Consider the following 27692-nt stretch of genomic DNA (forward strand, 5'->3'; position numbering starts at 1 on the left):
TAACATACACATGAATGTAGAGGTGTTCAGAAACATATTCTATTTTAATTTACAATAAAAGCGACTCCAAAACGACACAATACATTATTTACCATTCATTTCTATTGGGCACAACATAATCCAAAACACAACCAAAACAAAATGCAAATTCATCCAACAAGTTTGTAGAGTCACAAGCTTGATTTAGTCATTGTGTGCTAGGAATATGGGACCAAGTACTAAACTTTTGACTAAATTGAATACACTAAGGGAATTGTCCAAATACTTTTGACACCTTCAAATGGGGGGACCAGATACATAAAGTGCTTGAGTTTATAAACAGTAAAACAGATATGTATGAAAATACCCAAAAATAAAAGGTGTCATTCTGTACTGTCACCTCATATAAAACATTTGATCTCAAATCCAAAATGCTGGAGTATAGAACCAATTTAAAATATTTAACTTCACTACTAAATAATTGTGTATGGAAGCGTATCTATTGAACAGTATATCTACTGATGTTGAGGCAATGACACATTCAAACATTAGGGGTCACTGTTGTGCTTCAATGGCACTTTTAATAAAACAGACATTTTATCCTCACAACAGTAATGTCTGGACAGAGAGGGGAGGGGGACTGGGTGAGGGTTCCCGCTGCTGCTAGGCTGGTTGCTCCTGATAGGTATGAGGCAATTGGATGTAGCAAATTGGGAAGTGCTATTGGACACAGTATTGGGAAGACAAGGGAAGTACTGAACTGTCTCTCCGTCTTATCTGGGCTGGCATCAATTTATTTTCTACCTTCTCATAAATAATAACACAGCGCAGAGAACCCTGACCACAAACGTATGCTCCCCTCCCCTTCTTATATGTACATGTAAATTAATATATTAATTTAATTCACAAAGTAACAAAGCTGATTAATCTGTGTTTTTAGCAGAAATCACACTCTTCAACCCCAGACGGCTGTCATCCTCATCTTCCCTACCCTCCGTTTATCCTCCCATACAGTCCATCGGCTCTATTCGTAACACTTGACTCACCACACTCACAAACAAACCCACCCATACCCTGTGTTCCCACTTCCCCATATTTATTAGTATTTACAGAAGCAACAATCTAATCTTCCCATCACAAAATCTTGAAAAACACCCTTTTCCATTTACCTCCCTCCCACTTTAGAGAAAGACCCTCCCAATAGAGAAAAAAACCACTGTGGCACCCCATTCTTACTCCCCCCACTTTCTGGACACTGCCCGCATCGTACCCTTTTCTAAGTTTCAACAATGAACACAAAAAATGTGGACATAGACAAGATTTCAGTAGCGACTATCTTCTTCTTCTGCTCGAGTTTGGATTGGTTGGTGCAGACTTATCAAAGAAAGTCTCAGTGACAGGGGTGTTATGAACAGTGAGAGGGCAGTCTTCCAGGGTCTCTGAGGCACCAGTTGGCCATAGGGCAGTTTGTGGGGGCTGGGATGGGGGATTCTTGTTTTAGAGTCAGAGGTGGCGTGGGCTGGGGTGGCCGTTGTGGTAGAGCTTCTGCTTGATGTGGACCATGTTGCCACTGGAGTCCTCCAGTTGTCTGAGCTGGGCGTGTCGACGCAGATCTCGAAGGTTGCAGAACGAGGGGAGCCATGACCAGGAAGGGGTGTCTGGTGGACAAGAGGAGAGAGGGAGGTTGTTAGAGGAGTGAAGAAACTAGAGAAGAAATATACATGATTAGAACATTTATCTCATTGTGGGGTTAATAAGAGAATGGGAGTGCATTTGGTTAGGTATATTAGATGCCCAATATGTCCAAAACATCCTTGATGCTCCCACCAACCTAATTGTTGGTAGTACAATACATCAATCCTACACACTCATGTGTTGCCCATGTAACCGGTGTAAAATAGCTAGCTAGTTAGCAATGTGCGCTAGTAGCGTTTCAATTGGTGTCGTCACTCGCTCTGAGACCTTGAAGGAGTTGTTTCCCTTGCTCTGCAAGGGCTGTGGCTTTTGTGGAGAGCTAGGTAACGATGCTTTGAGCGTTACGGTTGTCGATGTGTGCAGAGGGTCCCTGGTTCAAGCCCAAAATGGGACGGTTGCAATACTGTTACACCCACACATTCATATGCCAAATATAAAATGTTACATCACTATTCTGCCGAGCACACAGCCATGCAATCTCCATAGACAAACACTGTCAGTAGAACAGCCTTACTGAAGAGCTCAGTGACTTCAACGTGGCACCATGTTAGAATGCCAACTTTCCAACAGGTAATTTCGTCACATTTCTGCCCTGCTAGAGCTGCCCCAGTCAACTGTAAGTGTAAAGGAAATCACACTACAAACTATCAAGAAAATCATGAATATCATGGATATATTGGAATTAGTGGATATATGGAGGCTTAAATACACTGACCTAGTGAGATATACATGGCGGAAGCTTTATCAAGCTAGTCATCTTGATTACTTTCTTATGTCATTCTCTCTCACCAAAAGTTTAAAAAATGTTGATGGGAACAGAATGCAGTCGGATCATAATTGGCATATATAGTACTCTTACAGAATTTCCACGTGGACGAGGACATTGGAAATTTAACCTTTTCTCAATAGGGGGTGCTGTTGGCACTTTGTAATAATTTCGTTCCCAAATTAAACTGCCTCGTACTCAATTTTTGCTCGTACAATATGCACATTATTATTACTATTGGATAGAAAACACTCTCTAGTTTCTAAAACCGTTTGAATTATATCTGTGAGTAAAACAGAACTGGAGTTTGTAACGGTCGTCTTGTGGTGAATGAGCGGACCAAGGCGCAGCGGGTGATGAAGACATAATGAATATTTATTAACAGAACGACGAAACACGAAAACTCTTAAACAAACTACAAAACAAATAAACGACGTAGACTGACCTAAAACATGAGAACTTACAAATACACGAAGAACGCACGAACAGGTACAGACTACAAACAAACGCTACAGTCCCGTGTGGTACGAACATACATACAGACACGGAAGACAATCACCCACAAACAAACAGTGAGAACAGCCTATCTTAATATGGTTCTCAGAGGAAACATCAAACACCTGCCTCTAATTGAGAACCATATCAGGCAACACATTAAACCCAACATAGAAACACAATGCATAGAATGCCCACCCCAACTCACACCCTGACCAACTAAACACATACAAAAACAAGAGAAAACAGGTCAGGAACGTGACAGAGTTAGAGCAATTTTCCTATGAGGATGTGAGAATGCTGAAATCTGCAGGCTGTTCTGAGATCCGTTTATTAATTTGCCTGTCTTCTATTGGTTGAGATGCACTGCATACGCCTTCCCCTGGATGTCAGCGAATAGTGAGAATTGAAATGGTGTTGCTAGGCAGATCTGAGAGCTTATAAATGGGCTGGCAACGTGGGGTCCGTCCTTTCTTCTCTTCGCCATGACGCAAAAAGGACCTCTGGATGTCGTTCTAGAAAGCTCCCGTTATAGCCCTTAGATATATCCGGCTCTGTTTTTATTCGATATAGGTGTTAAAGACATCATAATGTTGTTATTTTAAACCGAGTTATATCAGTTTATATCAGTATATTGCGATTTTCGGATATTTATTAGTGCTGCGTTTTAGTGAGTTGGACACGTCTTTGCCACATGGCTAATGTTTACTGCTAATTCGAACGTTGAAGACGACAATCTACAACCGAGCAACGACTCTTTTGGAAAAAGGACAACTTGCCTAAGATTCTGATGGAAGCTCATCAAATAGTAAGAACTATTTATGATCTTAATTCGTTGTTCTGTTGAAAAATTTTAAACTCATATTCCGCCATTAATCTCGGTGCGGTCTCGCTTTAACGCACGCTGTATGTCGTAGTAACGTTAATTTTAAAAATCTAACACAGCGATTGCATTAAGAACTAATGTATCTTTCATTTCATTCATCCAACCTGTATTTTTTTGTCAAGTTTAGGATTAGTTACTGATTAGATTAGGTGCCTCTCCCAAGATTTCTCCCGACATATTGTTGGCAGCTTGGCTACTTTTCTCATTGTATAACCACGATTTGTGCCGCTAAATATGCACATTTTCGAACAAACTCTATATGTATTGTGTAATATGATGTTATAGGACTGTCATCTGAAGAAGTTTGAGAAGGTTAGTTAAAAAATTAATATCTTTTGCTGGTTTATTCGTTATCGCTATTGTTGGCCTGAATCAATGCTGTTGTGTGGTTGGCTATTGTAGTAAGCTAACATAATGCTATATTGTGTTTTCGCTGTAAAACACTTAAAAAATCTGAAATATTGGCTGGATTCACATGATCTTTGTCTTTCATTTGCTATACGCTGTGTATTTTTCAGAAATGTTTTATGATGAGTATTTAGGTAATACACGATGGTCTCTGTAGTTATTCTAGTTGCTTTGGTGAGAGTTGTGATGGTGGCTGCAATGGTAAACTATGATTTATACCTGAAATATGCACATTTTTCTAACAAAACATATGCTATACAATAAATATGTTATCAGACTGTCATCTGATTAAGATGTTTCTTGGTTAGTGTCTATTTATATCTTTATTTGGTCGAAATTGTGATAGCTACCTATGCAGGAAAAAAATGGTGGAGAAAAAAAAGTTGTGTCTTTTGCTATCGTGGTTAGCTAATAGATTTACATATTGTGTCTTCCCTGTAAAACATTTAAAAAATCAGAAATGATGGCTGGATTCACAAGATGTGTATCTTTCATCTGGTGTCTTGGACTTGTGATTTAATGATATTTAGATGCTAGTATTTACTTGTGACGCTATGCTAGGCTATGCTAGTCAGCTTTTTTACTGATGGATGTGCTCCCGGATCCGGGATTGTGTGCAAGTAGAAGCTAATCAACGCCTACTGGATGATAACTAGGACAGAATAATTTATAACTGACTTTTTCAGACATAACATAGGTACAGCAGATCTTATTGTATGGGACCCTTTAAAATGTGCCTTTAGAGGCCATGCAATTCAGTACTCATCTATAAAACAAAAGCAATTTAAATCAAAAGAGTCCATATTAACAAAGGAAATTGAAGGACTAACAGTACAGATAGATAGCAATAAAAACTGTACCATAGAGGCACAGAATAAGTTAGAGGAAAAACAAAAAGAAATGGAGGAACTTATTCAAGAACGTTCCAGTGTAATATATTATAAAAATAAATTGAACTGGATGGAATATGGGGGAAAATGCACCAACATTTTTTTCAATCTTCAACATAGAAATGCTACCATTTTTTTTTATTGAAACTTGTTACAAATGATGGAGTCACGCATGATTCACCAAATTATATTTTGAAAGAGGAAGTAAAGTACTTCAAGAATATATTTTTGTTTCAGTCTCCTCCATCTCCAATAACCGAAGCTAAGTTTTTGGTTTTTCCCCCTATTAATAATGTAAAATTAACATCTGTACAGAAAGACTCACGTGAAGGCCAAATTGCAGAGGAGGAACTTCTTGATGCAATTAAAGCCTTTAAGTCTGGGAAAACTCCAGGGCTGGATGGCATACCAGGGGAAGTATACCAAAAAAAATATTGTATCATGTTTTAATCACTCCTATATAAACGGTAGATTATTGGACACGCAACAAGAATGTCTGATTTCATTATTACTGAATGTCACGTTCTGACCTTAGTTCCTTTTTTATGTCTTTATTTTGGTTTGGTCAGGGCGTGAGTTGGGGTGGGCATTCTATGTTCTATATTCTATGTTTTGTTCTATGTGTTGTATTTCTGTGTTTGGCCAAGTATGGTTCCCAATCAGAGGCAGCTGTCAATCGTTGTCTTTGTGGGTAGTTGTTTCCTGTTTTTGTGTTTGTTTCACCATTCAGGACTGTTTCGATTTTTGTTGTCATTCACTTTGTTATTTTTGTCTTTTTCCCGTGTTCAGTTAATAAATTTAACATGGACACTTACCACGCTGCATTTTGGTCCGATCCTTCATATTCCTCATCGGAAGAAGAAGAAAATCGTTACACTGAAACAGGATCCAAGTTTTATATATAAAGATCCAGTCCATTAAAAAAATTGGAGACCTCTTGCACTTCAGTGTTGTGATGCAAAAATTCGAGCTAAATGCTTGGCGCATAGAATTAAAAAGGTATTGTCAGGTATTATTCATCCTAATCAGACAGGTTTTTTACATGGACGATACATTGGAGATAATATAAGACAAGTACTGGAAACAATAGAATACTATGAAATATCGGGGAAACCAGGCCTGGTTTTCATAGCTGATTTTGAAAAGGCTTTTGATAAAGTACGACTGGAGTTTATATATAAATGCCTAGAATATTTCAATTTTGGGGAATCTCTTATAAAATGGGTTAAAGTTATGTATAGTAACCCTAGGTGTAAAACAGTAAATAATGGCTACATCTCAGAAAGTCTTAAACTATCTAGAGGAGTAAATCAAGGTTGTCCACTATCGGCATATCTATTTATTATTATTATGTTAAAATGAGATCCAAGAATAGTATTAGGGGTTAGAAATCCATGTATTAAAAACAAAAGTGTCATTGTACGCTGATGATTCATGTTTTCTTTTAAAACCACAATTAGAATCCCTCCACAGTGTCACGTTCCTGACCTGTTTTCTGTTGTTTTGTATGTGTTTAGTTGGTCAGGGCGTGAGTTGGGGTGGGCATTCTATGTGTTGTGTTTCTATGTTGGGTTTAATGTGTTGCCTGATATGGTTCTCAATTAGAGGCAGGTGTTTGACGTTTCCTCTGATTGAGAACCACATTAAGGTAGGCTGGTTTCACTGTTTGTTTGTGGGTGATTGTCTTCCGTGTCTGTGTATGTTGCACCACACGGACTGTTTCGTTTTGTCGTTTGTGTATGTAGTCTGTTCCTGTTTGTGCGTTCTTCGTCATTTGTAAGTTCTCAAGTCCAGGTCTGTCTACATCGTTTATGTGTTTTGTAGTTTGTTGAAGTGTTTTCGTGTTTCGTCGTTAAGTTAATAAATATTCATTATGTATTCACAACCCGCTGCGCCTTGGTCCACTCATTCACCACAAGACGAGCGTTACAGAATCACCCACCAACGAAGGATCAAGTAGCGGGTTAACGGGCAGCAGCGACAGCAGCAGGTGTACAAGGAGGAATGGACATGGGAGGAAATCCTAGACGGAGAAGGACCCTGGGCAGAACCAGAGGAGTGTCGCCGCCCCAAAGCGGAGCTGGAGGCAGCGAAAGCGGAGAGGCGGCATTATGAGGCGCTAGCAAGGCAGAGCGGCTGGAAGCCCGAGAGGCTCACCCAAAAATGTCTTGGGGGGGGCTAAAAGGGAGTGTAACTGGGTCAAGTAGGAGACTTGAGCCAACTCCCCTTGCTTACCGTAAGGAGCCGGTCAGGGCAGAATTGGAGGTGAGCGACGCAGAGACAGTGAAGGAGTTAATGGGGAAATTGGAGGAGAGAGTTATGAGGGATGTGCTGGTTTGGTGCATGAGGCACGGCATCCGCCCGACGGAGTGTGTCGGGGATTTGATGTCGCCTGAGTCAGCTCTCCATACTCGTCCTGAGGTGCGTGCTAGCCGTCTGGTGAAGACTGTGCCGGCACCACGCACCAGGCCTGCTGTGCACCTGCCTAGCCCTGCACGTCCTGTGCCAGCTCAGCGCACCAGCTCTCCTGTGGCAGCCCCATGCACCAGCTCTCCTGTGGCAGCCCCATGCACCAGCTCTCTGGTGCCGACGCCACGTACCAGGTCTCCAGTTCCAGCACCCCGCACTCGCCTTGAGGTGCGTGCCTCCAGCCCAGTGCCTCCAGTTCCGGCACCACGCACCAAGCCTCCTGTGCGTCTCCAGAGCCCTGTAGGCACTGTTCCTTCTCCCCGCACTCGCCCTGAGGTGCGTGCCCTCAGCCCGGTACCACCAGTTCCGGTACCACGCACCAGGCCTATAGTGCGCTTCGAGAGTCCAGTGTGCCCTGTTCCTGCTCCCCGCACTAGCCTTGAGGTGCGTGTCTCCAGCCCATTACCACCAGTGCCTACACGACGCACCAGGCTTCCTGTGCGTCTCCAGAGCCCTGTACGCACTGTTCCTTCTCCCCGCTCTCGCCCTGAGATGCGTGCCCTCAGTCCGGTACCACCAGTTCCGGCACCACGCACCAGGCCTATAGTGCGCTTTGAGAAACCAGTGTGCCCTGTTCCTGCTCCCCGCACTAGCCTTGAGGTGCGTGTCTCCAGTCCGATACCACCAGTTCCGGCACCACGCACCAGGCCTACTGTGCGCCTCAGCAGGTCAGAGTCGGCCGTCTGCCCAACGCCGCCTGCACTGCTCGTCTGTCCAGCGCCGTCTGAGCCATCCGTCTGCCCAGCGCCGTCTGAGCCATCCGTCTGCCCAGCGCCGTCTGAGCCATCCGTCTGCCCAGCGCCGTCTGAGCCATCCGTCTGCCCAGCGCCATCTGAGCCGTCCGTCTGCCCAGCGCCATCTGAGCCGTCCGTCTGCCCAGCGCCATCTGAGCCGTCCGTCTGCCACGAGCCTTCAGAGCCGTCCGTCAGTCAGGAGCTGCCAGAGCCGTCAGCCAGTCAGGAGCTGCCAGAGCCGCCAGTCAGGAGCTGCCAGAGCCGCCAGCCAGTCAGGAGCTGCCAGAGCCGCCCTCCAGTCATGAGCCGCCCTCCAGTCATGAGCTGCCCTCCAGTCATGAGCTGCCCTCCAGTCATGAGCTGCCCTCTAGTCATGAGCTGCCCTCTAGTCATGAGCTGCCCTCCAGTCATGAGCTGCCCTACAGTCATGAGCTGCCCTCCAGTCATGAGCTGCCCTCCAGTCATGAGCTGCCCTCCAGTCCGGAGCTGCCCTCCAGTCCGGAGCTGCCCTCCAGTCCGGAGCTGCCCTCCAGTCCGGAGCTGCCACCCAGTCCGGAGCTGCCACCCAGTCCGGAGCTGCCACCCAGTCCGGAGCTGCCACCCAGTCCGGAGCTGCCACCCAGTCCGGAGCTGCCACCCAGCCCGGAGCTGCCAGTAGTCCAGAGTTGCCTCTCTGTCTTGAGCTACCTCTCTGTCCTGAGCTACCTCTCTGTCCTGAGCTACCTCTCTGTCCTGAGCTACATCTATGTCCTGAGTTATCTAGGGGGGACCGGTGTTAAGGTTCCTAGACCAGGGTCGGGGGCGAGGATCGCCACTTGGAGGACGCTAAGGAGGGGGACAAAGACAATGGTGGAGTGGTGTCCTCGTCCTGTGCCGGAGCCGCCACCGCGGACAGATGCCCACCCAGACCCTCCCCCTCCCCCTGCGCCCGGAGTTCGCACCTTGAGGGGGGGGGGGTTCTGTCACGTTCCTGACCTGTTTTCTGTTGCTTTGTATGTGTTTAGTTGGTCAGGGCGTGAGTTGGGGTGGGCATTCTATGTGTTGGGTTTCTATGTTGGGTTTAATTGTGTTGCCTGATATGGTTCTCAATTAGAGGCAGGTGTTTGACGTTTCCTCTGATTGAGAACCATATTAAGGTAGGCTGGTTTCACTGTTTGTTTGTGGGTGATTGTCTTCCGTGTCTGTGTATGTTGCACCACACGGACTGTTTCGTTTTGTCGTTTGTGTATGTAGTCTGTTCCTGTTTGTGCGTTCTTCGTCATTTGTAAGTTCTCAAGTCCAGGTCTGTCTACATCGTTTATTTGTTTTGTAGTTTGTTGAAGTGCTTTCGCGTTTCGTCGTTAAGTTAATAAATATTCATTATGTATTCACAACCCTTGGTCCACTCATTCACCACAAGACGAGCGTTACACACAGCGTTACAGCGTTACACACTCTGGATTAAAACCAAATTATGATACGTTTACTACAGTTGAAGTCGGAAGTTTACATACACTTAGGTTGACATACACTTAAAACTCGTTTCTCAACCACTCTGAAGTGTACTACAGTTGAAGTCGGAAGTTAACATACACTTAGGTTTACATACACTTAAAACTCGTTTTTCAGCCACTTCACAAAATTATTGTTGACAACCTATAGTTTTGGCAAGTCGGTTAGGACCTCTACTTTGTGCATGACACCGGTAATTTTTCCAACAACTGTTTACAGGCAGATTTCAGATTTCACTTATAATTCACTGTATCACAATTCCAGTGGGTCAGAAGTTTACATACACTAAATTGACTGTGCCTTTAAACAGCTTAGTAAATTCCAGAAAATGATGCCATGGCTTTAGAAGCTTCTGATAGGCTAATTGACATCATTTGAGTCAATTGGAGGTATACCTGTGGATGTATTTCAAGACCTACCTTCAAACTCAGTGCCTCTTTGCTTGACATCATGGGAAAATCAAAAGAAATCAGCCAAGACTAAAGAAAGATATTGTAGACCACAAGTCTGGTTCATGCTTGGGAGTAATTTACAAACGCCTGAAGGTACCATGTTCATCTGTACAAACAATAGTAGGCACGTATAAACACCATGTGTAACGCTCGTCGTTAGGTGGAAGAGAGGAGGACCAAGGCGCAGCGTGGTAAATGTTCATGATGATGAATTTTAATGATGATCCAACAAACAGAACACTGACAAAATACAAAACAATAAACGACGTGAACAAACGAACGAAAACAGTACTGTGTGGCGAACAAACACAGACACGGCAACAATCACCCACAAACAAACAGTGAGAACAGCCTATCTTAATATGGTTCTCAATCAGAGACAACGTAAAACACCTGCCTCTGATTGAGAACCATATCAGGCTAGTTAGACAACCTTAATTAATGAAAACACATAAAATGGAATATACCCACCCAGCCCACGTCCTGACCAACTAAACAAAGACTAAACAAAGGAAATAAGGTCAGGAACGTGAAAGTACCCCCCCCCCCAAGGTGCGGACTCCGGCCACAAAACCTAAACCTATAGGGGAGGGTCTGGGTGGGCATCTGTCCACGGTGGCGGCTCTGGCGCTGGACGTGGCCCCCACCCCACCATAGTCACTACCCCCTTTCGTGGCCTCCTTTTAACTGCAACCCTCCATATTAACCCCACTGGACTAAGGGGCAGCACCGGACTGAGGGGCAGCACCGGACTGAGGGGCAGCACCGGACTGAGGGGCAGCACCGGACTGAGGGGCAGCTCCGGACTGAGGGGCAGCTCCGGACTGAGGGGCAGCTCCGTACTGACTGACGGCTCTGGCAGGTCATGGATGACTGACGGCTCTGGCAGGTCATGGCTGACTGACGGCTCTGGCAGGTCATGGCTGACTGACGGCTCTGGCAGCTCCTGTCTGGCGGGCGGCTCTGGCAGCTCCTGTCTGGCGGGCGGCTCTTGCAGCTCCTGTCTGGCGGGCGGCTCTGGCAGCTCCTGACTGACAGACAGCTCTAGCGGCTCCTGACTGATGGACGGCTCTAGCGGCTCCTGACTGACGGACGGCTCTGAAGGCTCAGGACAGACGGGCGGCTTTGAAGGCTCAGGACAGACGTGCGGCTATGAAGGCTCAGGACAGACGGGCAGCTCAGATGGCGCTGGGCAGACGGGCAGCGCAGGCGGCGCTGGGCAGACGGACAGCTCGCAGTGCAGGCGGCGCTGGGCAGACGGACAGCTCAGACGGCGCTGGGCAGACGGGCAGTGCAGGCGAAGCTGGGCAGACGTACAGCGCAGACGGCGCTGGGCAGACGGCAGACTCTGGCCGGCTGAGGCGCACAGTAGGCCTGGTGCGTGGTGCCGGAACTGTTGGTACAGGGCTAAGGACACGCACCTCAAAGCTAGTGCGGGGAGCAGCAACAGGGCGCACAGGGCTCTGGAGACGCACAGGATGCTTAGTGCGTGGTGCCGGAACTGGTGGTACCGGGCTGGAGACACGCACCATAGGGCGAGTGCGTGGAGGAGGAACAGGGCTCTGGAGACACACTGGAAGCCTGGTGCGTGGTATAAGCACTGGTGGTACTGGGCTGGAGCGAGGAGGTGGCGCCGGATATACCGGACCGTGAAGGCGTACAGGAGCTCTTAAGCACCGAGCCTGCCCAACCTTACCTGGTTTAATGCTCCCCGTAGCCAGGCCAATGCGGCAAGGTGGAATAGCCCGCACTGGGCTGTGCTGGCGAACCGGGGACACCATGCGTAAGGCTTTGGTGCGAAAAGTGCAAATCAATCTCAGAACAACAGCAAAGGACCTTGGAAAGATGCTGGAGGAAACAGGTACAAAAGTATCTATATCCACAGTAAAATGAGTCCTATGTTTACATAACTTGAAAGGCTGCTCAGCACGGAAGAAGCCACTGCTCCAAAGCCGCCATAAAAAAAGACAGACTACAGTTTGCAACTGCACATGGGAACAAAGATCGTACTTTTTGGAGAAATGTTCTCTGGTCTGATGAAATAAAAATAGAACTGTTTGGCCATAATGACCATCGTTATGTTTGGAGGAAAAGGGGGATGCTTGCAAGCCGAAGAACACCATCCCAACCGTGAAGAACAGGTGTGGCAGCATAATGTTGTGGGGGTGCTTTGCTGCAGGAGGGATTGGTGCACTTCACAGAATAGATGGCATGAGGAAAGAAAATGATGTGGAGATATTGAAGCAACATTTAAAGACATCAGTCAGGAAGTTAAAGCTTGGTCACAAATGGGTCTTCCAAATGGACATTGACCCCAGTCATACTTCCAAATTCATGGCAAAATGGTTTAAGGACAACAAAGTCAAGGTATTGGAGTGGCCATAACAAAGCCCTGACCTCAATCCTATAGAAAATTTGTGAGCAGAACTGAAAAAGCATGTGCGAGCAAGGAGGCCTACAAACCTGACTCAGTTACACCAGCTCTGTCTAGAGGAATGGGCCAAAATTCACCCAACTTATTGTGGGAAGGTTGTGAAAGGCTACCCAAAGCGTTTGACCCAAGTTCAACAATTTAAAGGCAATGCTACCAAATATTAATTGAGTGTATGTAAACTTCTGACCCACTAGGAATGTGATGAAAGAAATAAAAGCTGAAATCAATCATTCTCTCTACTATTATTCTGACATTTCACATTCTTAAAATAAAGTGGTGATCCTAACTGACCTAAGACAGGGAATTTTTACTCGGATTAAATGTCAGGAATTGTGAAAAACTGAGTTTAAATGTATTTGTCTAAGTTAAATGTATTTGTCTAAGTTTACATAAGGTGTATGTAAACTTCCGATGAACCAGACTTGTCGAGGTCTACAATTTCTGACCCACTGGAATTGTGATATGATATATATTATGCATGTATATGGATATATATTTACCCCAAAAATATATGGGGGATTGGAAATTATGCAGACAATTACATTGATGGGCGCAACAATCTATCTGCAATATTAAAGCTGATCCACCCCCTAAAAAAAGAGAAAAAAAACGAAAGAAAAAAAAGCTGGAAGTGCTGTTATTGTGAAGTGGAAACGTCTAGAAGAAAGAACGGCTCAGCCTTGAACTGGCAGGCCACACAAGCTCACAGAATGGTCTAAAGCGCGTAGCGCCCCCCCCCCCCCCCCCCCCAAAATGGTCTGTCCTTGGTTGCAACACTCACTACCGAGTTACAAATTGTCAGCACAAGAACTGTTCGTCAGGAGCTTCATGAAATAGATTTCCATGGCCGAGCAGCCTCACACAAGCCAAATATCACCATGCGCAATGCCAAGCATTGGCTGGAGTGGAGTAAAGCTCGCCGCCATTGGACGCAGTGGAAACGGGTCTTTGGAATGATGAATCACGCTTCACCATATGGCAGTGCGACAGACGAATCTGGGGTTGGCAGATGCCAGGAGAACGTTACCTGCCCCAATTCATAGTGCCAACTGTAAAGTTTGGTAGAGGAGGAATAATGGTCTGGGGCTGTTTTTCATGGTTCGGGCTAGGCCCCTTAGTTCCAGTGCAGGGAAATCTAAACGCTACAGCATACAATGACATTCCGTACGATTCTGGGCTTCCAACTTTGTGGCAACAGTTTGGGGAACACCCTTTCCTGTTTCAGCATGACAATGTCCCTGTGCACAAAGCGAGGTCCATGCAGAAAAGGTTTGTCGAGATCGGTGTGGAAGAACTTGACTGGCCTGCACAGAGCCCTGACCTCAACCACATCAACCACACCATATTAATGCCCATGATTTTGGAATGAGACATTCGACGAGCAGGTGTCCACATACTTTTGGTCATGTTTGTGTATGTTTCAGTTTCTATATCCTGATATGCATGATTAAATAGCGATTTAAAAAAAGATATTTAGGATTTCTTTCACCAAGTATATGAGTGTGAGGTAGAATTTGTAGAAATGGAAGTGCAGGAATTTGTCTCTGTCAGGCTTAGTTGGCGAGGTGAGTCCCGCTGAGACGGCAGAGAAAGAAGACGGAGATCCCAAGGCAGCACACCCACTAGCACATGGCCCTGCCAGAGGCAGGGGAGAGGGGGGAGTACGGGGAGGCAGGTGGTGGGAAGTGGGGGGCGCTGGCCGGGAGGGAGGAGTGAGTTATTTATAGCTGTGAATGGGTATGCAATCCACAAGGACAGTTCAGAAGGGTATCCAAACGAAAAGAGAGAGCGATACAGGTTCTTCTCATTTGAATAAAAGGATGGAGATGGAGTCAGGAGAAAAATGTAAATGGTAATGTAATGCGGAAAGTGGGGTGAGGGTAGAAATGTGAAGGTCTTTTTACGGCGGGAGGGAAGGGGGGCCATTGTTATCCAAATCATAATCTTCCTCTTTTGTTATCATATTTTGTTTCCTTATTTTGCTAAATAAAATGTCTTTCCACTGATGGTTTCATCACTGATGGTGCCAAAGAATATGAATCAGTTATTCATGAGAAATAGACAGTAAGAAAGGGGTCACCAAAAGGATGCCTTTTAAAGAAAATGGATATCAGGAGATTCAATAACTGAATGGAGAGCAGGAGACGCAGGGTCTATAGATGGAATTAGAAAAAGCTAAATCAATGTGCACCTCAATGCGGTCTGTGTCAGTGTGGTGTGCATGTTTCTTCCTCACCCGCCATTCCAGCTGCTCTCTCTCACTCTATTTATAGCTCCCTAGGAGGGAGCAAGTGTGTGTGTGTGTGTGTGTGTGTGTGTGTGTGTGTGTGTGTGTGTGTGTGTGTGTGTGTGTGTGTGTGTGTGTGTGTGTGTGTGTGTGTGTGTGTGTGTGTGTGTGTGTGTGTGTGTGTGTGTGTGTGTGTGTGTGTGTGTGTGTGTGTGTGTGTGTGAGAGAGAGAAAGTGCATGTGTGGGTTGGGATGTGACAGTATATTCACACCCCCCTACCTTCCCGCTTCATCAGCCTCACCTTCACTCCACATCTCAGGGAGGCTAAACAAGTCTGACCCACAATCAATATCACAGCCAAACACACCAGTGAAGGGGCATTCCCTCCATTCACAAGGATTCCAGCACAAGAAAAGCCTTGAGCCACCCCTCTACCTCGAGGGAAACATTTGAAAGTAAAATCTGGGTGTATTTTTTTATGTGGATGTGATGCACTGAATAGCAGATGGATTGATTCTGTGCTGCAAATATGAAGCAGTTTTATCTTGACTAATACTTATAGAATCACAAAATCTAAGTCTGGCAATATTTGTATGCTTCACATCTCCAAATTCATATTTATCATCAATAAATAATAAGACATGCATCTAAAGAGTATGGCAAACCTACTTTTTAACGTAGTCTTTTCAAGACATAAAATAATAGGGTTATTTAGTACCCCATCTTTGTGTGGTGGTTTCATATTAATCAGAGGTGATTAATTGGCCATCTCTTACTTTTACAGTGCCTTGCAAAAGTATTCATCCCCCTTGGCGTTTTTTCCTATTTTGTTGCATTACAACCTGTAATTTAAATGTATTTTTATTTGGATTTCATGTAATGGACATAAACAAAATAGTCCAAATTGGTGAAATGAAATGAAAAAAATGACTTGTTTCAAAGAATTCTAAAAAATAAAAAAAATGGAAAAGTTGTGCGTGCATATGTATTCACCCCCTTTGCTATGAAGCCCCTAAATAAGATCTGGTGCAACCAATCACCTTCAGAAGTCACATAATTAGTTAAATAAAGTCCACTTGTGTGCAATCTAAGTGTCACATGATCTGTCACATGATCTCAGTATATATACACCTGTTCTGAAAGGCCCCAGAGTCTGCAACACCACTAAGCAAGGGGCACCACCAAGCAAGCGGCACCATGAAGACCAAGGAGCGCTCCAAACAGGTCAGGGACAAAGTTGTGGAGAAGTACAGCTCAGGGTTGGGTTATAAAAAAATATCCGAAACTTTGAACATCCCATGGAGCACCATTAAATCCATATAGAAAAATGTAAAGAATATGGCACCACAACAACCTGCCGACCACCAAAATTAAACGGCCCAGGCAAGGAGGGCATTAATCAGAGAGGCAACAAAGAGACCAAAGATAACCCTGAAGGAGCTGTAAAGCTCCACAGCGGAGATTGGAGAATCTGTCCATAGGACCACTTTAAGCCGTCCACTCCACAAAGCTGGGCTTTACGGAAGAATGGCCAGAAAAAAGCTATTGCTTAAAGAAAACAATAAGCAAACCCATTTGGTGTTCGCCAAAAGCCATGTGGGAGACTCCCCAAATATATGGAAGAAGGTACTCTTGTTAGATGAGACTAAATTTGAGCTTTTTGGCCATCAAGGAAAACGCTCTGCCTGGCGCAAACCCAACACCTCTCATCACCCCGAGAATAACATCCCCACAGTGAAGCATGGTGGTGGCAGCATCATGCTGTGGGTATGTTTTTCATCGGCAGGGACTGGGAAACTGGTCAGAATTGAAGGAATGATGGATGGCACTAAATACAGGGAAATTTTTGAGGGATCAAATCAAGAGATTTGAGACTGGGACGAAGGTTCACCTTCCTGCAGGACAATGACCCTAAGCATACTGCTAAACCAACACTCGAGTGGTTTCAGAGGAAACATTTAAATGTCTTGGAAGGGCCTAGTCAAAGCCCAGACCTCAATCCAATTGAGAATCTGTGGTGTGACTTAAAGTTTGCTGTACACCAGCGAAACCCATCCAACTTGAAGGAGCTGGAGCAGTTTTGCCTTGAAGAATGGGCAAAAATCCCAGTGGCTAGATGTGCCAAACTTATAGAGACATACCCCAAGAGACTTGCAGCTGTAATTGCTGCAAAAGCTGGCTCTACAAAGTATTGATTTTGGGGGGGTGAATAGTTATGCACGCTCAAGTTTTTTGTTTTTTGTGTTGTTTCTCATTTGTTTCACAATAAAAAGTATTTTGCATCTTCAAGGTGGTAGACATGTTGTGTAAATCAAATTATACAACCCCCCCCCAAAAAATATATTTTAATTCCAGGTTGTAAGCCAACAAAATAGGAAAAATGCCAAGGGAAGTGAATACTTTCGCAAGCCACTGTAAACTCACTAGACATTATGCCCCTCTATTTTCTGACCGTAACAGCAATTGGAATATCCAGGTCACATCACCTCCTTCAGCAATGTCTTATATCTAAAGGATCCAGGCCAGCTATAAAATATAGGCCTGTTTTGACATCGAGAGCTGCACAAGGTAATGTGTAGCTGAAGCAATTGGATTGTTCCAACACATTATAAGAACACTCGATTGGGCAAACGTTGGTTGAATCAACATTGTTTCCTTGTCATTTCAACCAAAAATTATGACGTTCAATCAATGTGGAAAACTGATTGGATTAGGAAAAAGTAATCAAATGTAAGAGAATTTAGTATTTTCTTCACTGAACTTTTAACCTAAATCCAATGACATGGTGAATTTTTTAAATGTATTTCAACTTAGTTGACAACTCAACCAAATGTAAATCAAAACTAGACGTTGAGCTGACGTCTGTGCCCAGTGGGACTGGACAAGTTATTGAATCAGGAGAAGAAGTATGGACAAGAAGTCCTCTAATATGTAATACACTCTCCCTCAGTGAAGTCTGGCTTGCTAGACTAACAATGGTAAGAATTGAGACAGTTAATAATTGTATGTCTTCCTGGTGTATAGACAGGCACATGCCCTCTGTGCTATGGGTAAGGAATCTTTGTTTCAGTGAATCAGTATGTACTAAACATATGACATCTGAGGGCAGCAATATTTCCACAGCATAATTAACATTACAGTTTCACTATGCCTACTTTACACACATAACTATCCCCCCTCAACGGACAGAAAGTAATCTTTTTCCAAATTCCTTCTCCCACTTATACAGTAGTAATTACCTGCATAATGTCTCAATTCTAATTCATGACCATAACACAGTGTATACAGTACTGTACAGTTAATATCCTGTGAGACAATACATTTTGTCTGGAATATACTTTTCCCTTTTCCCCTATGAATGCTTTCTTTGAGTATACAACTGAGCCCTTATGTCCTCAAGTTCTGTAAAGTTTCCCATAACCATCACTCATAGCCAGGTGTGTTGGGCTATCCGCCCACCCAAGAAAGCCTGGTTTCAATTGGTTTCAATGAATGGTACAGTGGTCAACAGCAGCCTGTATGTTCGTTCTGTGCATTTGCACACCCATGTTACATCCCCAAGAAAAGATGTAGGAGAAACACTGATCAATAAGGCAGTCGGAATAATAACACATACACCACTTCACTCAACATCTCTCTTTTCGCAGAGGTGGGTATCAACCAAACAATACTTCTGTCATCAGACGATTGAGAAATGTTTTGCTCATTCTGCTGCACATTTTGTCAACCTTATTGATGTTCCAGTCAGTCCATATAAAACTTTTCCCAGTCAAACAGACCAAGTCTCTGGTTGACTCACCGGAGTAGCGACTGGCTCTCCATGCCCTGACAGCACAGTGCAGCACTCCGTCCAGCCACAGCAGGAGCCAGCTGATACAGAAGCCCAGCAGCAGCCCCAGCATCAGGTCCATCTCCTGCTTGGTCACGCTGTCACTCACAAAGTAGTTCTCCGACGAGTCCACCAGAGAATGGTCCCCATTGTACGGGATCACGTAGTGGACATGATGCCTGGAAGAGACAAAGCCGGAGGTTAGAAAGTGTTAGTGGTGGAGGGAAGAACAAGGAAAATAGGAGATAGGGCAAGAGAGGACAAATTAGGGGGTGTAGGTGATGAAATTGAATTCTCAACACTGATTTGGTACAAATGGGAGAATGCAAAGGCATGGAATACATGCTGAATTTATACAGTACAGTGCTGGTGAATAATCATTTCCAGAAATGTGTGTAGCCTACCTTCTGTAAATGATTACCATTACTTTTGTCACAGTGTTATCAAAGCCTAACATAACGACCTACCTAACGTGCCCCTCAAAGGTACATCTCATAAAATGACAACCTGAGGTTTAAAAGCAGTAAAGGAATGACAGTGGATGTGGCCTCAGGCCTGACTAGATGTGCATCATCGCCAGGATGACGCCTCAACACCACATGCACTAAAAGTAGGCTTTCAAGATCAGGTGGGCTCTCATCTGACTGTCTATTCCATGAAATGTTTATACTGAGAGGGTAAACATCTTACGTAAATTAGTAACTCTTATTGAAGAGCATTTTCAGGTCACTAAAAGATAAAGTGGCTGTGTGCCAAATGGCACCCTTTTCCCTACATAGTGCACCACTTTTGACCAGAGCCTGGACGCAGACACTGTGTCACCCGCTTTCAATTGGCTTAATTAAAGGCAATGACTAGCAGTGTGACATGCAATTGTTGGGATCTAGTTTAGGACTATATGTACTATATGTCCCCGGGAACAGGAAGGTAACAAGCACAAGTATGAAAATATATAACTCATTCAAAGCTAGGAATATTGTGAGCATTGCACATTGAATATTGAGTATCAGAGGTTTTATCAATATTTAAAAATGACTTAAAATAAACCACAAAAAAATGCTGCTATGACAGACAGCGATAATGTTCCTCTGAAAAAAATATTAACGCAACATGCAACAATTTCAACGATTTTACTGAGTTACAGTTCATATAAGGAAATCAGTCAATTTAAAATTAGGCCCTAATCTATGGATTTCACATGACTGGGCAGGGGCGCAGCCATGCCTGGGAGGGCATAGGCCCACCCACTTGGGAGCCAGGCCCACCCACTGGGGAGCCAGGCCCAGCCAATCAGAATACATTTTCCCCCCGCAAAAGGGCCTTATTACAGACAGAAATACTCCTCAATTTCATCAGCTGTCCTGGTGGCTGGTCTCAGACAATCCCGCAGGTGAAGAAGCCAGATGTGGAGGTCCTGGGCTGGCGTGGTTACACGTGGTCTGCGATTGTGAGGCCGGTTGGAAGTACTGCCAAATTCTCTAAAACAACGTTGGAGGTGGCTTATGGTAGAGAAATTAACATTCAATTCTCTGTGAACAGCTCTGGTAGACATTCTTGCAGTCAGCATGCCAATTGCACACTCCCTCAAAACTTGAGCCATCTGTGGCATTGTGTTGTGTGACAAAACTGCACATTTTAGAGTGGCCTTTAATTTTCCCCATCACAAAGTGCACCTGTGTAATGATCATGCTGTTTAATCAGTTTCTTAACATGCCATGCCTATCAGCCTAAACGGCTCTCTATCCACCGGATGTGTACAAAACTCACTAAAAGTGGCAGTAATAAAGCCTCTCTTGAAAAAGCCAAACCTTGAACCAGAAAATATAAAAAACTATCGGCCTATATCGAATCTTCCATTCCTCTCAAAAAAAAAAAAAGCTGTTGCACAGCAACTCACTGCCTTCCTGCCTTCCTGAAGACAAAACAATGTATACGAAATGCTTCAGTCTGGTTTTAGACCCCATCATAGCACTGAGACTGCACTTGTGAAGGTGGTAAATGACCTTTTAATGGCGTCAGACCGAGGCTCTGCATATGTCCTCGTGCTCCTAGACCTTAGTGCTGCTTTGATACCATCGATAACCACATTCTTTTGGAGAGATTGGAAACCCAAATTGGTCTACACGGACAAGTTCTGGCCTGGTTTAGATCTTATCTGTCGGAAAGATATCAGTTTGTCTCTGTGAATGGTATGTCCTCTGACAAATCAATTGTACATTTCGGTGTTCCTCAAGGTTCCGTTTTAGGACCACTATTGTTTTCACTATATATTTTACCTCTTGGGGATGTCATTCGAAAACATAATGTTAACTTTCACTGCTATGCGGATGACACACAGCTGTACATTTCAATGAAACATGGTGAAGCCCCAAAATTGCCCTCGCTAGAAGCCTGTGTTTCAGACATAAGGAAGTGGATGGCTGAAAAAGTTATACTTTTAAACTCGGACAAAACAGAGATGCTTGTTCTAGGTCCCAAGAAACAAAGAGATCTTCTGTTGAATCTGACAATTAATCTTGATGGTTGTAAAGTCGTCTCAAATAAAACTGTGAAGGACCTCGGCGTTACTCTGGACCCTGATCTCTCTTTTGACAAACATATCAAGACTGTTTCAAGGACAGCTTTTTTCCATCTACGTAACATTGCAAAAATCAGAAACTTTCTGTCCAAAAATGATGCAGAACAACTAATCCACGCTTGTGTTACTTGTAGGTTAGACTACTGCAATGCTCTACTTTCCGGCTACCTGGATAAAGCACTAAATAAACTTCAGTTGGTGCTAAATACGGCTGCTAAAATCCTGACTAGAACCCAAAAATGTGATCATATTACTCCAGTGCTAGCCTCCCTACACTGGCTTCCTGTTAAGGCAAGGGCTGATTTCAAGGTTTTACTGCTAACCTACAAAGAATTACATGGGCTTGCTCCTACCTATCTTTCTGATTTGGTCCTACCGTCCATACCTACACGTACGCTACGGTCACAAGACGCAGGCCTCCTAATTGTCCCTAGAATTTCTAAGCAAACAACTGGAGGCAGGGCTTTCTCCTATAGATCTCAATTTTTATGGAATGGTCTGTCTACCCATGTGAGAGACGCAGACTCGGTTTCAACTTTTAAGTCTTACTGAAGACTCATCTCTTCAGTGGGTCATATGATTGAGTGTAGTCTGGCCCAGGAGTGTGAAGGTGAACGGAAAGGCTCTGGAGCAACGAACCACCCTTGCTGTCTCTGCCTGGCCAGTTCCCCTCTCTCCACTGGTATTCTCTGCCTTTAACCCTATTACAGGGGCTGAGTCACTGGCTTACTGGTGCTCTTTCATGCCGTTCCTAGGAGGGGTGCGTCACTTGAGTGTGTTGAGTCACTGACGTGATCTTCCTGTCTGGGTTGGCGCCCCCCCTTGAGCTGTGCCGTGGCGGAGATCTTTGTGGGCTATACTCGGCCTTGTCTCAGGATGGTAAGTTGGTGGTTGAAGATATCCCTCTAGTGGTGTGGGGGCTGTGCTTTGGCAAAGTGGGTGGGGTTATATCCTTCCTGTTTGGCTCTGTCCGGGGGTATCATCGGATGGGGCCACAGTGTCTCCTGACCCCTCCTGTCTCAGCCTCCAGTATTTATGCTGCAGTAGTTTATGTGTCGGGGGGCTAGGGTCAGTTTATTATATCTGGAGTACTTCTCCTGTCTTATCCGGTGTCCTGTGTGAATTTAAGTATGCTCTCTCTAATTCTCTCTTTCTTACTCTCTCTCGGAGGACCTGATCCCTAGGACCATGCCTCAGGACTACCTGGCATGATGACTCCCTGCTGTCCCCAGTCCACCTGGCCGTGCTGCTGCTCCAGTTTCAACTGTTCTGCCTGCGGCTATGGAACCCTGACCTGTTCACCGGACGTGCTACCTGTCCCAGACCTGCTGTTTTCAACTCTCTAGAGGCCGCAGGAGCGGTAGAGATACTCTTAATGATCGGCTATGAAAGCCAACTGACATTTACTCCTGAGGTGCTGACTTGCTGCACCCTCGACAACTACTGTGATTATTATTATTTGACCATGCTGGTCATTTATGAACATTTGAACATCTTGGCCATGTTCTGTTATAATCTCCAGCCGGCACAGCCAGAAGAGGACTGGCCACCCCTCATAGCCTGGTTCCTCTCTAGGTTTCTTCCTAGGTTTTGGCCTTTCTAGGGAGTTGTTCCTAGCCACTGTGCTTCTACACCTGCATTGCTTGTTGTTTGGGGTTTTAGGCTGGGTTTCTGTACAGCACTTTGAGATATCAGCTGATGTAAGAAGAGCTATATAAATAATTTTGATTTGATTTGATTTGATTATTTTTGCAAAGGAGGAATGCTCACTAACAGGGATGTAAACTAATTTGTGCACAAAATTTGAGTAATACATTTTTTTTCCTGTGATCTTTTATTTCAGCTCATGAAACATGGGACCAGCACTTCACATGTTGCGTTTATAATTTTGAATAAAAATGTAAAAAATGTGGCAAAAAAATGTTGGTCTAAAAATATTTCTGAAGGCATATAGGCCTAATATAGCACATTACTGAACATTAACTATGAGGAAATCTTGAAATGAGAGAGAGTGAGAGAGAGACCCTCTCAAAAGTTTGGCCAATATTATTGTATGATGATCTTAGTAACACTTCATGACCCATTACTAATCTTACTAACACTTCATGACCCATTTCTCAGGTTGTTAGACTGTAGGCAGTCAAAACAAATGAGCAGTATTCATACAGGGCCACGAGCAGATTTTCTTCTCTTCTGTGAATGTTAGTTAAGTTAATAATTTGTTTCAGATTATGCACTGAACAACAATGACCCAACACGTACATAAAGTTAAAATATGTACAGTGCCTTGCAAAAGCATTCACCCCCTTGGCATTTTTCCTATTTTGTTGCATTACAACCTGTAATTTAAATCCATTTTTATTTGGATTTCATGTAATGGACATACACAAAATAGTCCAAATTGGTGAAATGAAATGAAAAAATAACTTGTTTAAAAATTAAAATTAAAAAACGGAAAAGTGGTGTGTGCATATGTATTCACCCCCTTTACTATGAAGCCGCTAAATAAGATCTGGTGCAACCAATCACCTTCAGAAGTCACATAATTAGTTAAATAAAGTCTACCTGTGTGCAATCTAAGTGTCACATGATCTGTCACATGATCTCAGTATATATACACCTATTCTGAAAGGCCCCAGCGTCTGCAACAACACTAAGCAAGGGGCACCACCAAGCAAGCGGCACCATGAAGACCAAGGAGCTCTCCAAACAAGTCAGAGACAAAGTTGTGGAGAAGTACAGATCAGGGTTGGGTTATAAAAAATATCCTAAACTTTGAACATCCCACGGAGAACCATTAAATCCATTATTTAAAAAATGGAAAGAATATGGCACCACAGCAAACCTGCCAAGAGAAGGCCGCCCACCAAAACTCACAGCCCAGGCAAGGAGGGCATTAATCAGAGAGGCAACAAAGAGAGCAAAGATAACCCTGAAGGAGCTGCAAAGCTCCACAGCGGAGATTGGAGTATCTGTCCATAGGACCACTTTAAGCCGTACACTCCACAGAGCTGGGCTTTACGGAAGAGTGGCCAGAAAAAAGCCATTGCTTAAAGAAAAAAATAAGCCAACCCATTTGGTGTTCGGCAAAAGCCATGTGGGAGACTCCCCAAACATATGGAAGAAGGTACTCTGGTTAGATGAGACTAAATTTGAGCTTTTTGGCCATCAAGGAAAATGCTATGTCTGGCACAAACCCAACACCTCACATCACCCCGAGAATACCATCCCCACAGTAAAGCATGATTGTCGCAGCATCATGCTGTGGGTATGTTCGGCAGGGACTCGGAAACTGGACATCGGCAGGGACTGGGAAACTGGTCAGAATTGAAGGAATGATGGATGGCGCTAAATACAGGGAAATTCTTGAGAGAAACATGTTTCAGTCTTCAAGAGATTTGAGACTGGGACAGAGGTTCACCTTCCAGCAGGAGAATGATCCTAAGCATACTGCTAAACCAACACTCGAGTGGTTTCAGGGGAAACATTTAAATGTCTTGGAAGGGCCTAGTCAAAGCCCAGACCTCAATCCAATTGAGAATCTGTGGTGTGACTTAAAGATTGCTGTACACCAGCGGAACCCATCCAACTTGTAGGAGCTGGAGTAGTTTTGCCTTGAAGAATGGGCAAAAATCCCAGTGGCTAGATGTGCCAAGCATATAGAGACATACCCCAAGAGACTTGCAGCTGTAATTGCTGCTAAAGGTGGTTCTAAAAAAAGGTGTGGGGGGGGGGGGGGTGAATAGTTATGCACGCTCAAGTTTTCTGTTTTATTTCTTGTTTGTTTCACAATATAAATGTTTTGCATCTTCAGTGGTAGGCATGTTGTGTAAATCAAATGATACAAACCCCCCAAAAAATCTACTTTAATTCCAGGTTGTAAGGCAACAAAATAGGAAAAATCCAAGTGGGTGAATACTGTCGCAAGCCACTGTAGTTGTTCAGAGTGTACTCAGGCCTAAACTTGCCTTTATCCATGGCTTAATATCCTAATGAATTACAGTAACAGTCAAAGGTTTGGACACATCTACTCATTCAAGGGTTTTTCTTAATTTTTTCTATTTTCAAAATTGTAGAATAATAATGAAGACATCAAAACTATGAAATAACACATGGAATCATGTAGTAACCAAAAAAGTGTTAAACAAAACAAAATATATATATATTTTTTTATTCTTTAAAGTAGAAACCATTTGCCTTGATGACAGCTTTGCACACTTGGCAAACTTGCCTAGGAACTTACTTTGTTAAGGTCGTAGGACTGAAAATGAACGAATTCAACAACCATGTCACTAACAAATACAATCATGGTTGGTTATGCTACACTTTAATCGAAAAGGCAAGGCACACTGGGAAATTATTGGAGGCGTGGCTTAGTGGGGGCATTCAATTTAAGTATACCTTACTAAAAATAAATGCATGTTTTATTGTATTTCTCATATGAAGGTAGTACTGCTCAATTCAGCTATTTAAGTTTCTTAACAACATTTATTTTAGGTAATCGGTTTCCTCAAAATATTTGAGTAGAACTTGATCTTAGAAAGATTTTGTGTTGTAAGGAGTCTCCACCAGCAATTATGAAAATGTGAGGCCACATATAACTTTTACAGGTCTAATCACAACAGCAATATGAAACCTGGCCTACACCATTCAACTATAGTTATTTTATGTTTCATTCCATTTTCAGCCTTCATAACATGGGTTATCAATAATAGATCACTGTATACCTATATATTATAATTCTCACAACTGATTCAATATAGGCAGGCCTAATGTCCTCTCTCCAAAAACATTTCCTCTTAAAAATATGGTAATATTGCAAATGCAAAACAGCACGAGAACGATCATTGAGAGCTGTCTTCGTTTAAAATGATTCCTTAGCCCATTCCTCATAAATCATAACATACTTAATTTATGTCTCAACCACCTTCATATTCAGTAAAAGACAAAATCACTGAATATAGGCTTGAAAACACCGTCACAACCTAGGCATCACAAACATAAGGCTGTAGCCTACCATTAGACACACATATACCTCGAATAAAACCACAGTCGACATCAATTAGGCACATTTTCAAGAGATTATGCATGGAGCAGGTTGGGATGCTTATTAAAACCAACAGTTCAGCAGGAGACATCATTCGAGAGGCCTATTGAGGGATTATGATTAGACGAGAAAAATAGCAGCGCTCTTGACTCTGTTTGGCTACGTTTCGTTGCAGATGCAGCACATTGTATCTATCCAAATTAATCAATGTATTATATTGTTTTTTTTACCTTCCACAGTTGCAATGACAGACGCGGTCTTCCCCTCGTAAATGCGGTAAGATGTAGTTGTGAAAGCGATCCAGTAGTGCGTTCATGTCCATTAAACAGGCTATCGCCTGCAAAGAACCATAAGAGTCAACTGGGACACAATAACTATTCCCAACACAGCAGCACCATTATATGACTTGCATTAAGCTAAAGTCCATTTAAGAGAAAATAGACAAATACATTTGGAAACCCACCTTGCAATCATTTGCGAGGGAAAACTCCTTCGCTCTTAAATGGTATTTAGATGATTTATTCATGATAGCCATGTAATTGTTGGCAGACTATGTGTAGCCTACTTCCCCAAGTCTATATGCATTTAACCATAAATATGTTCAGTGTCCTTATATAAAATGTGCTCTGTAGTTGTAATATCTAGCCTATAACTACATTATTCATTATTATAGGCTACACAGGTTAAAAAATAAATATCATTACTGTAGGCGTTAAACACACATGCGGGGTGCAATAAAAAGCGTATCTCTTACCATTATAACTGAAGCGCCAAGAATCATAAAAATCATGGTGGTTGTGATCATATGCATCAAAACTTCCAAACTCGCGGCTGTTCTGTAGCCTTCTCTACCCGCCGCACTGCAAACGCTGGGCTTTAGGCGCTCTGTCCCGGGAGGAGACGGTCATTGAGGCGCCCTTACTGCACCTGACTCTCCGTCCCTCCAAACTCGCCAGATTGGAGTTGCACTGCAATTAACCAGTGCACAGGTGATGAGATCGCCCAGTCTCCCTCAGTACCCCCTTTGACACACGCACTCACCGTCTTGACAGTCTACACCCCATCCAGTGATGCGTCGATTCGATGACGCAGACCGGGTCGTGGACTGGTGGGTGCCGCGGTTGCTGTGGCGGGAACGGCGAAAATAGGGTGCTGGTGGAGAGGGTGTCCTAGCCTGATTACAAATGCAATGATGTTCTTTTCCCGGAAGGCCAGGTACCGTTCTCATTCAAAAAAAATATCAGCAAACAGGAGAAAGGGTGATCCGGTCGCCTCATGGGGATGTCCCTAGCTACTGCCCCCCCCCCCCCT

The 27692-nt window shown here is 43.9% G+C and overlaps 1 protein-coding gene across 1 annotated transcript; it reads right to left on the reverse strand.

The window, feature by feature from the left end:
* Positions 1 to 534: 534 nt before the first annotated feature.
* On the reverse strand, positions 535 to 27692 carry tmem240a (transmembrane protein 240a). Its single transcript, XM_055931796.1, has 5 exons — positions 27423 to 27692; positions 27136 to 27349; positions 26612 to 26718; positions 18727 to 18935; positions 535 to 1637 (listed from the first exon to the last, which is right to left on the reverse strand). The coding sequence occupies exons 2-5, from the start codon at positions 27190 to 27192 to the stop codon at positions 1483 to 1485; spliced, it is 528 nt and encodes a 175-aa protein (XP_055787771.1). The 5' UTR covers positions 27193 to 27349; positions 27423 to 27692; the 3' UTR covers positions 535 to 1482.

Source organism: Salvelinus fontinalis, chromosome 8 (genome assembly GCF_029448725.1).
Source record: "Salvelinus fontinalis isolate EN_2023a chromosome 8, ASM2944872v1, whole genome shotgun sequence".
In the NCBI taxonomy this organism is placed as follows: domain Eukaryota; kingdom Metazoa; phylum Chordata; class Actinopteri; order Salmoniformes; family Salmonidae; genus Salvelinus; species Salvelinus fontinalis.

What these genes read in the sequence shown, in the direction of transcription:
- tmem240a (XM_055931796.1), bottom strand. Translation starts at nt 27,192, where the DNA reads ATGCATATGATCACAACCACCATGATTTTTATGATTCTTGGCGCTTCA. An exon ending in TTGGCGCTTCAGTTATAATG is followed by an intron (nt 26,719 to 27,135) that starts GTAAGAGATACG and finishes GGTTCTTTGCAG; the next exon opens with GCGATAGCCTGTTTAATGGA. An exon ending in GAGAGCCAGTCGCTACTCCG is followed by an intron (nt 1,638 to 18,726) that starts GTGAGTCAACCA and finishes CTTGTCCACCAG; the next exon opens with ACACCCCTTCCTGGTCATGG.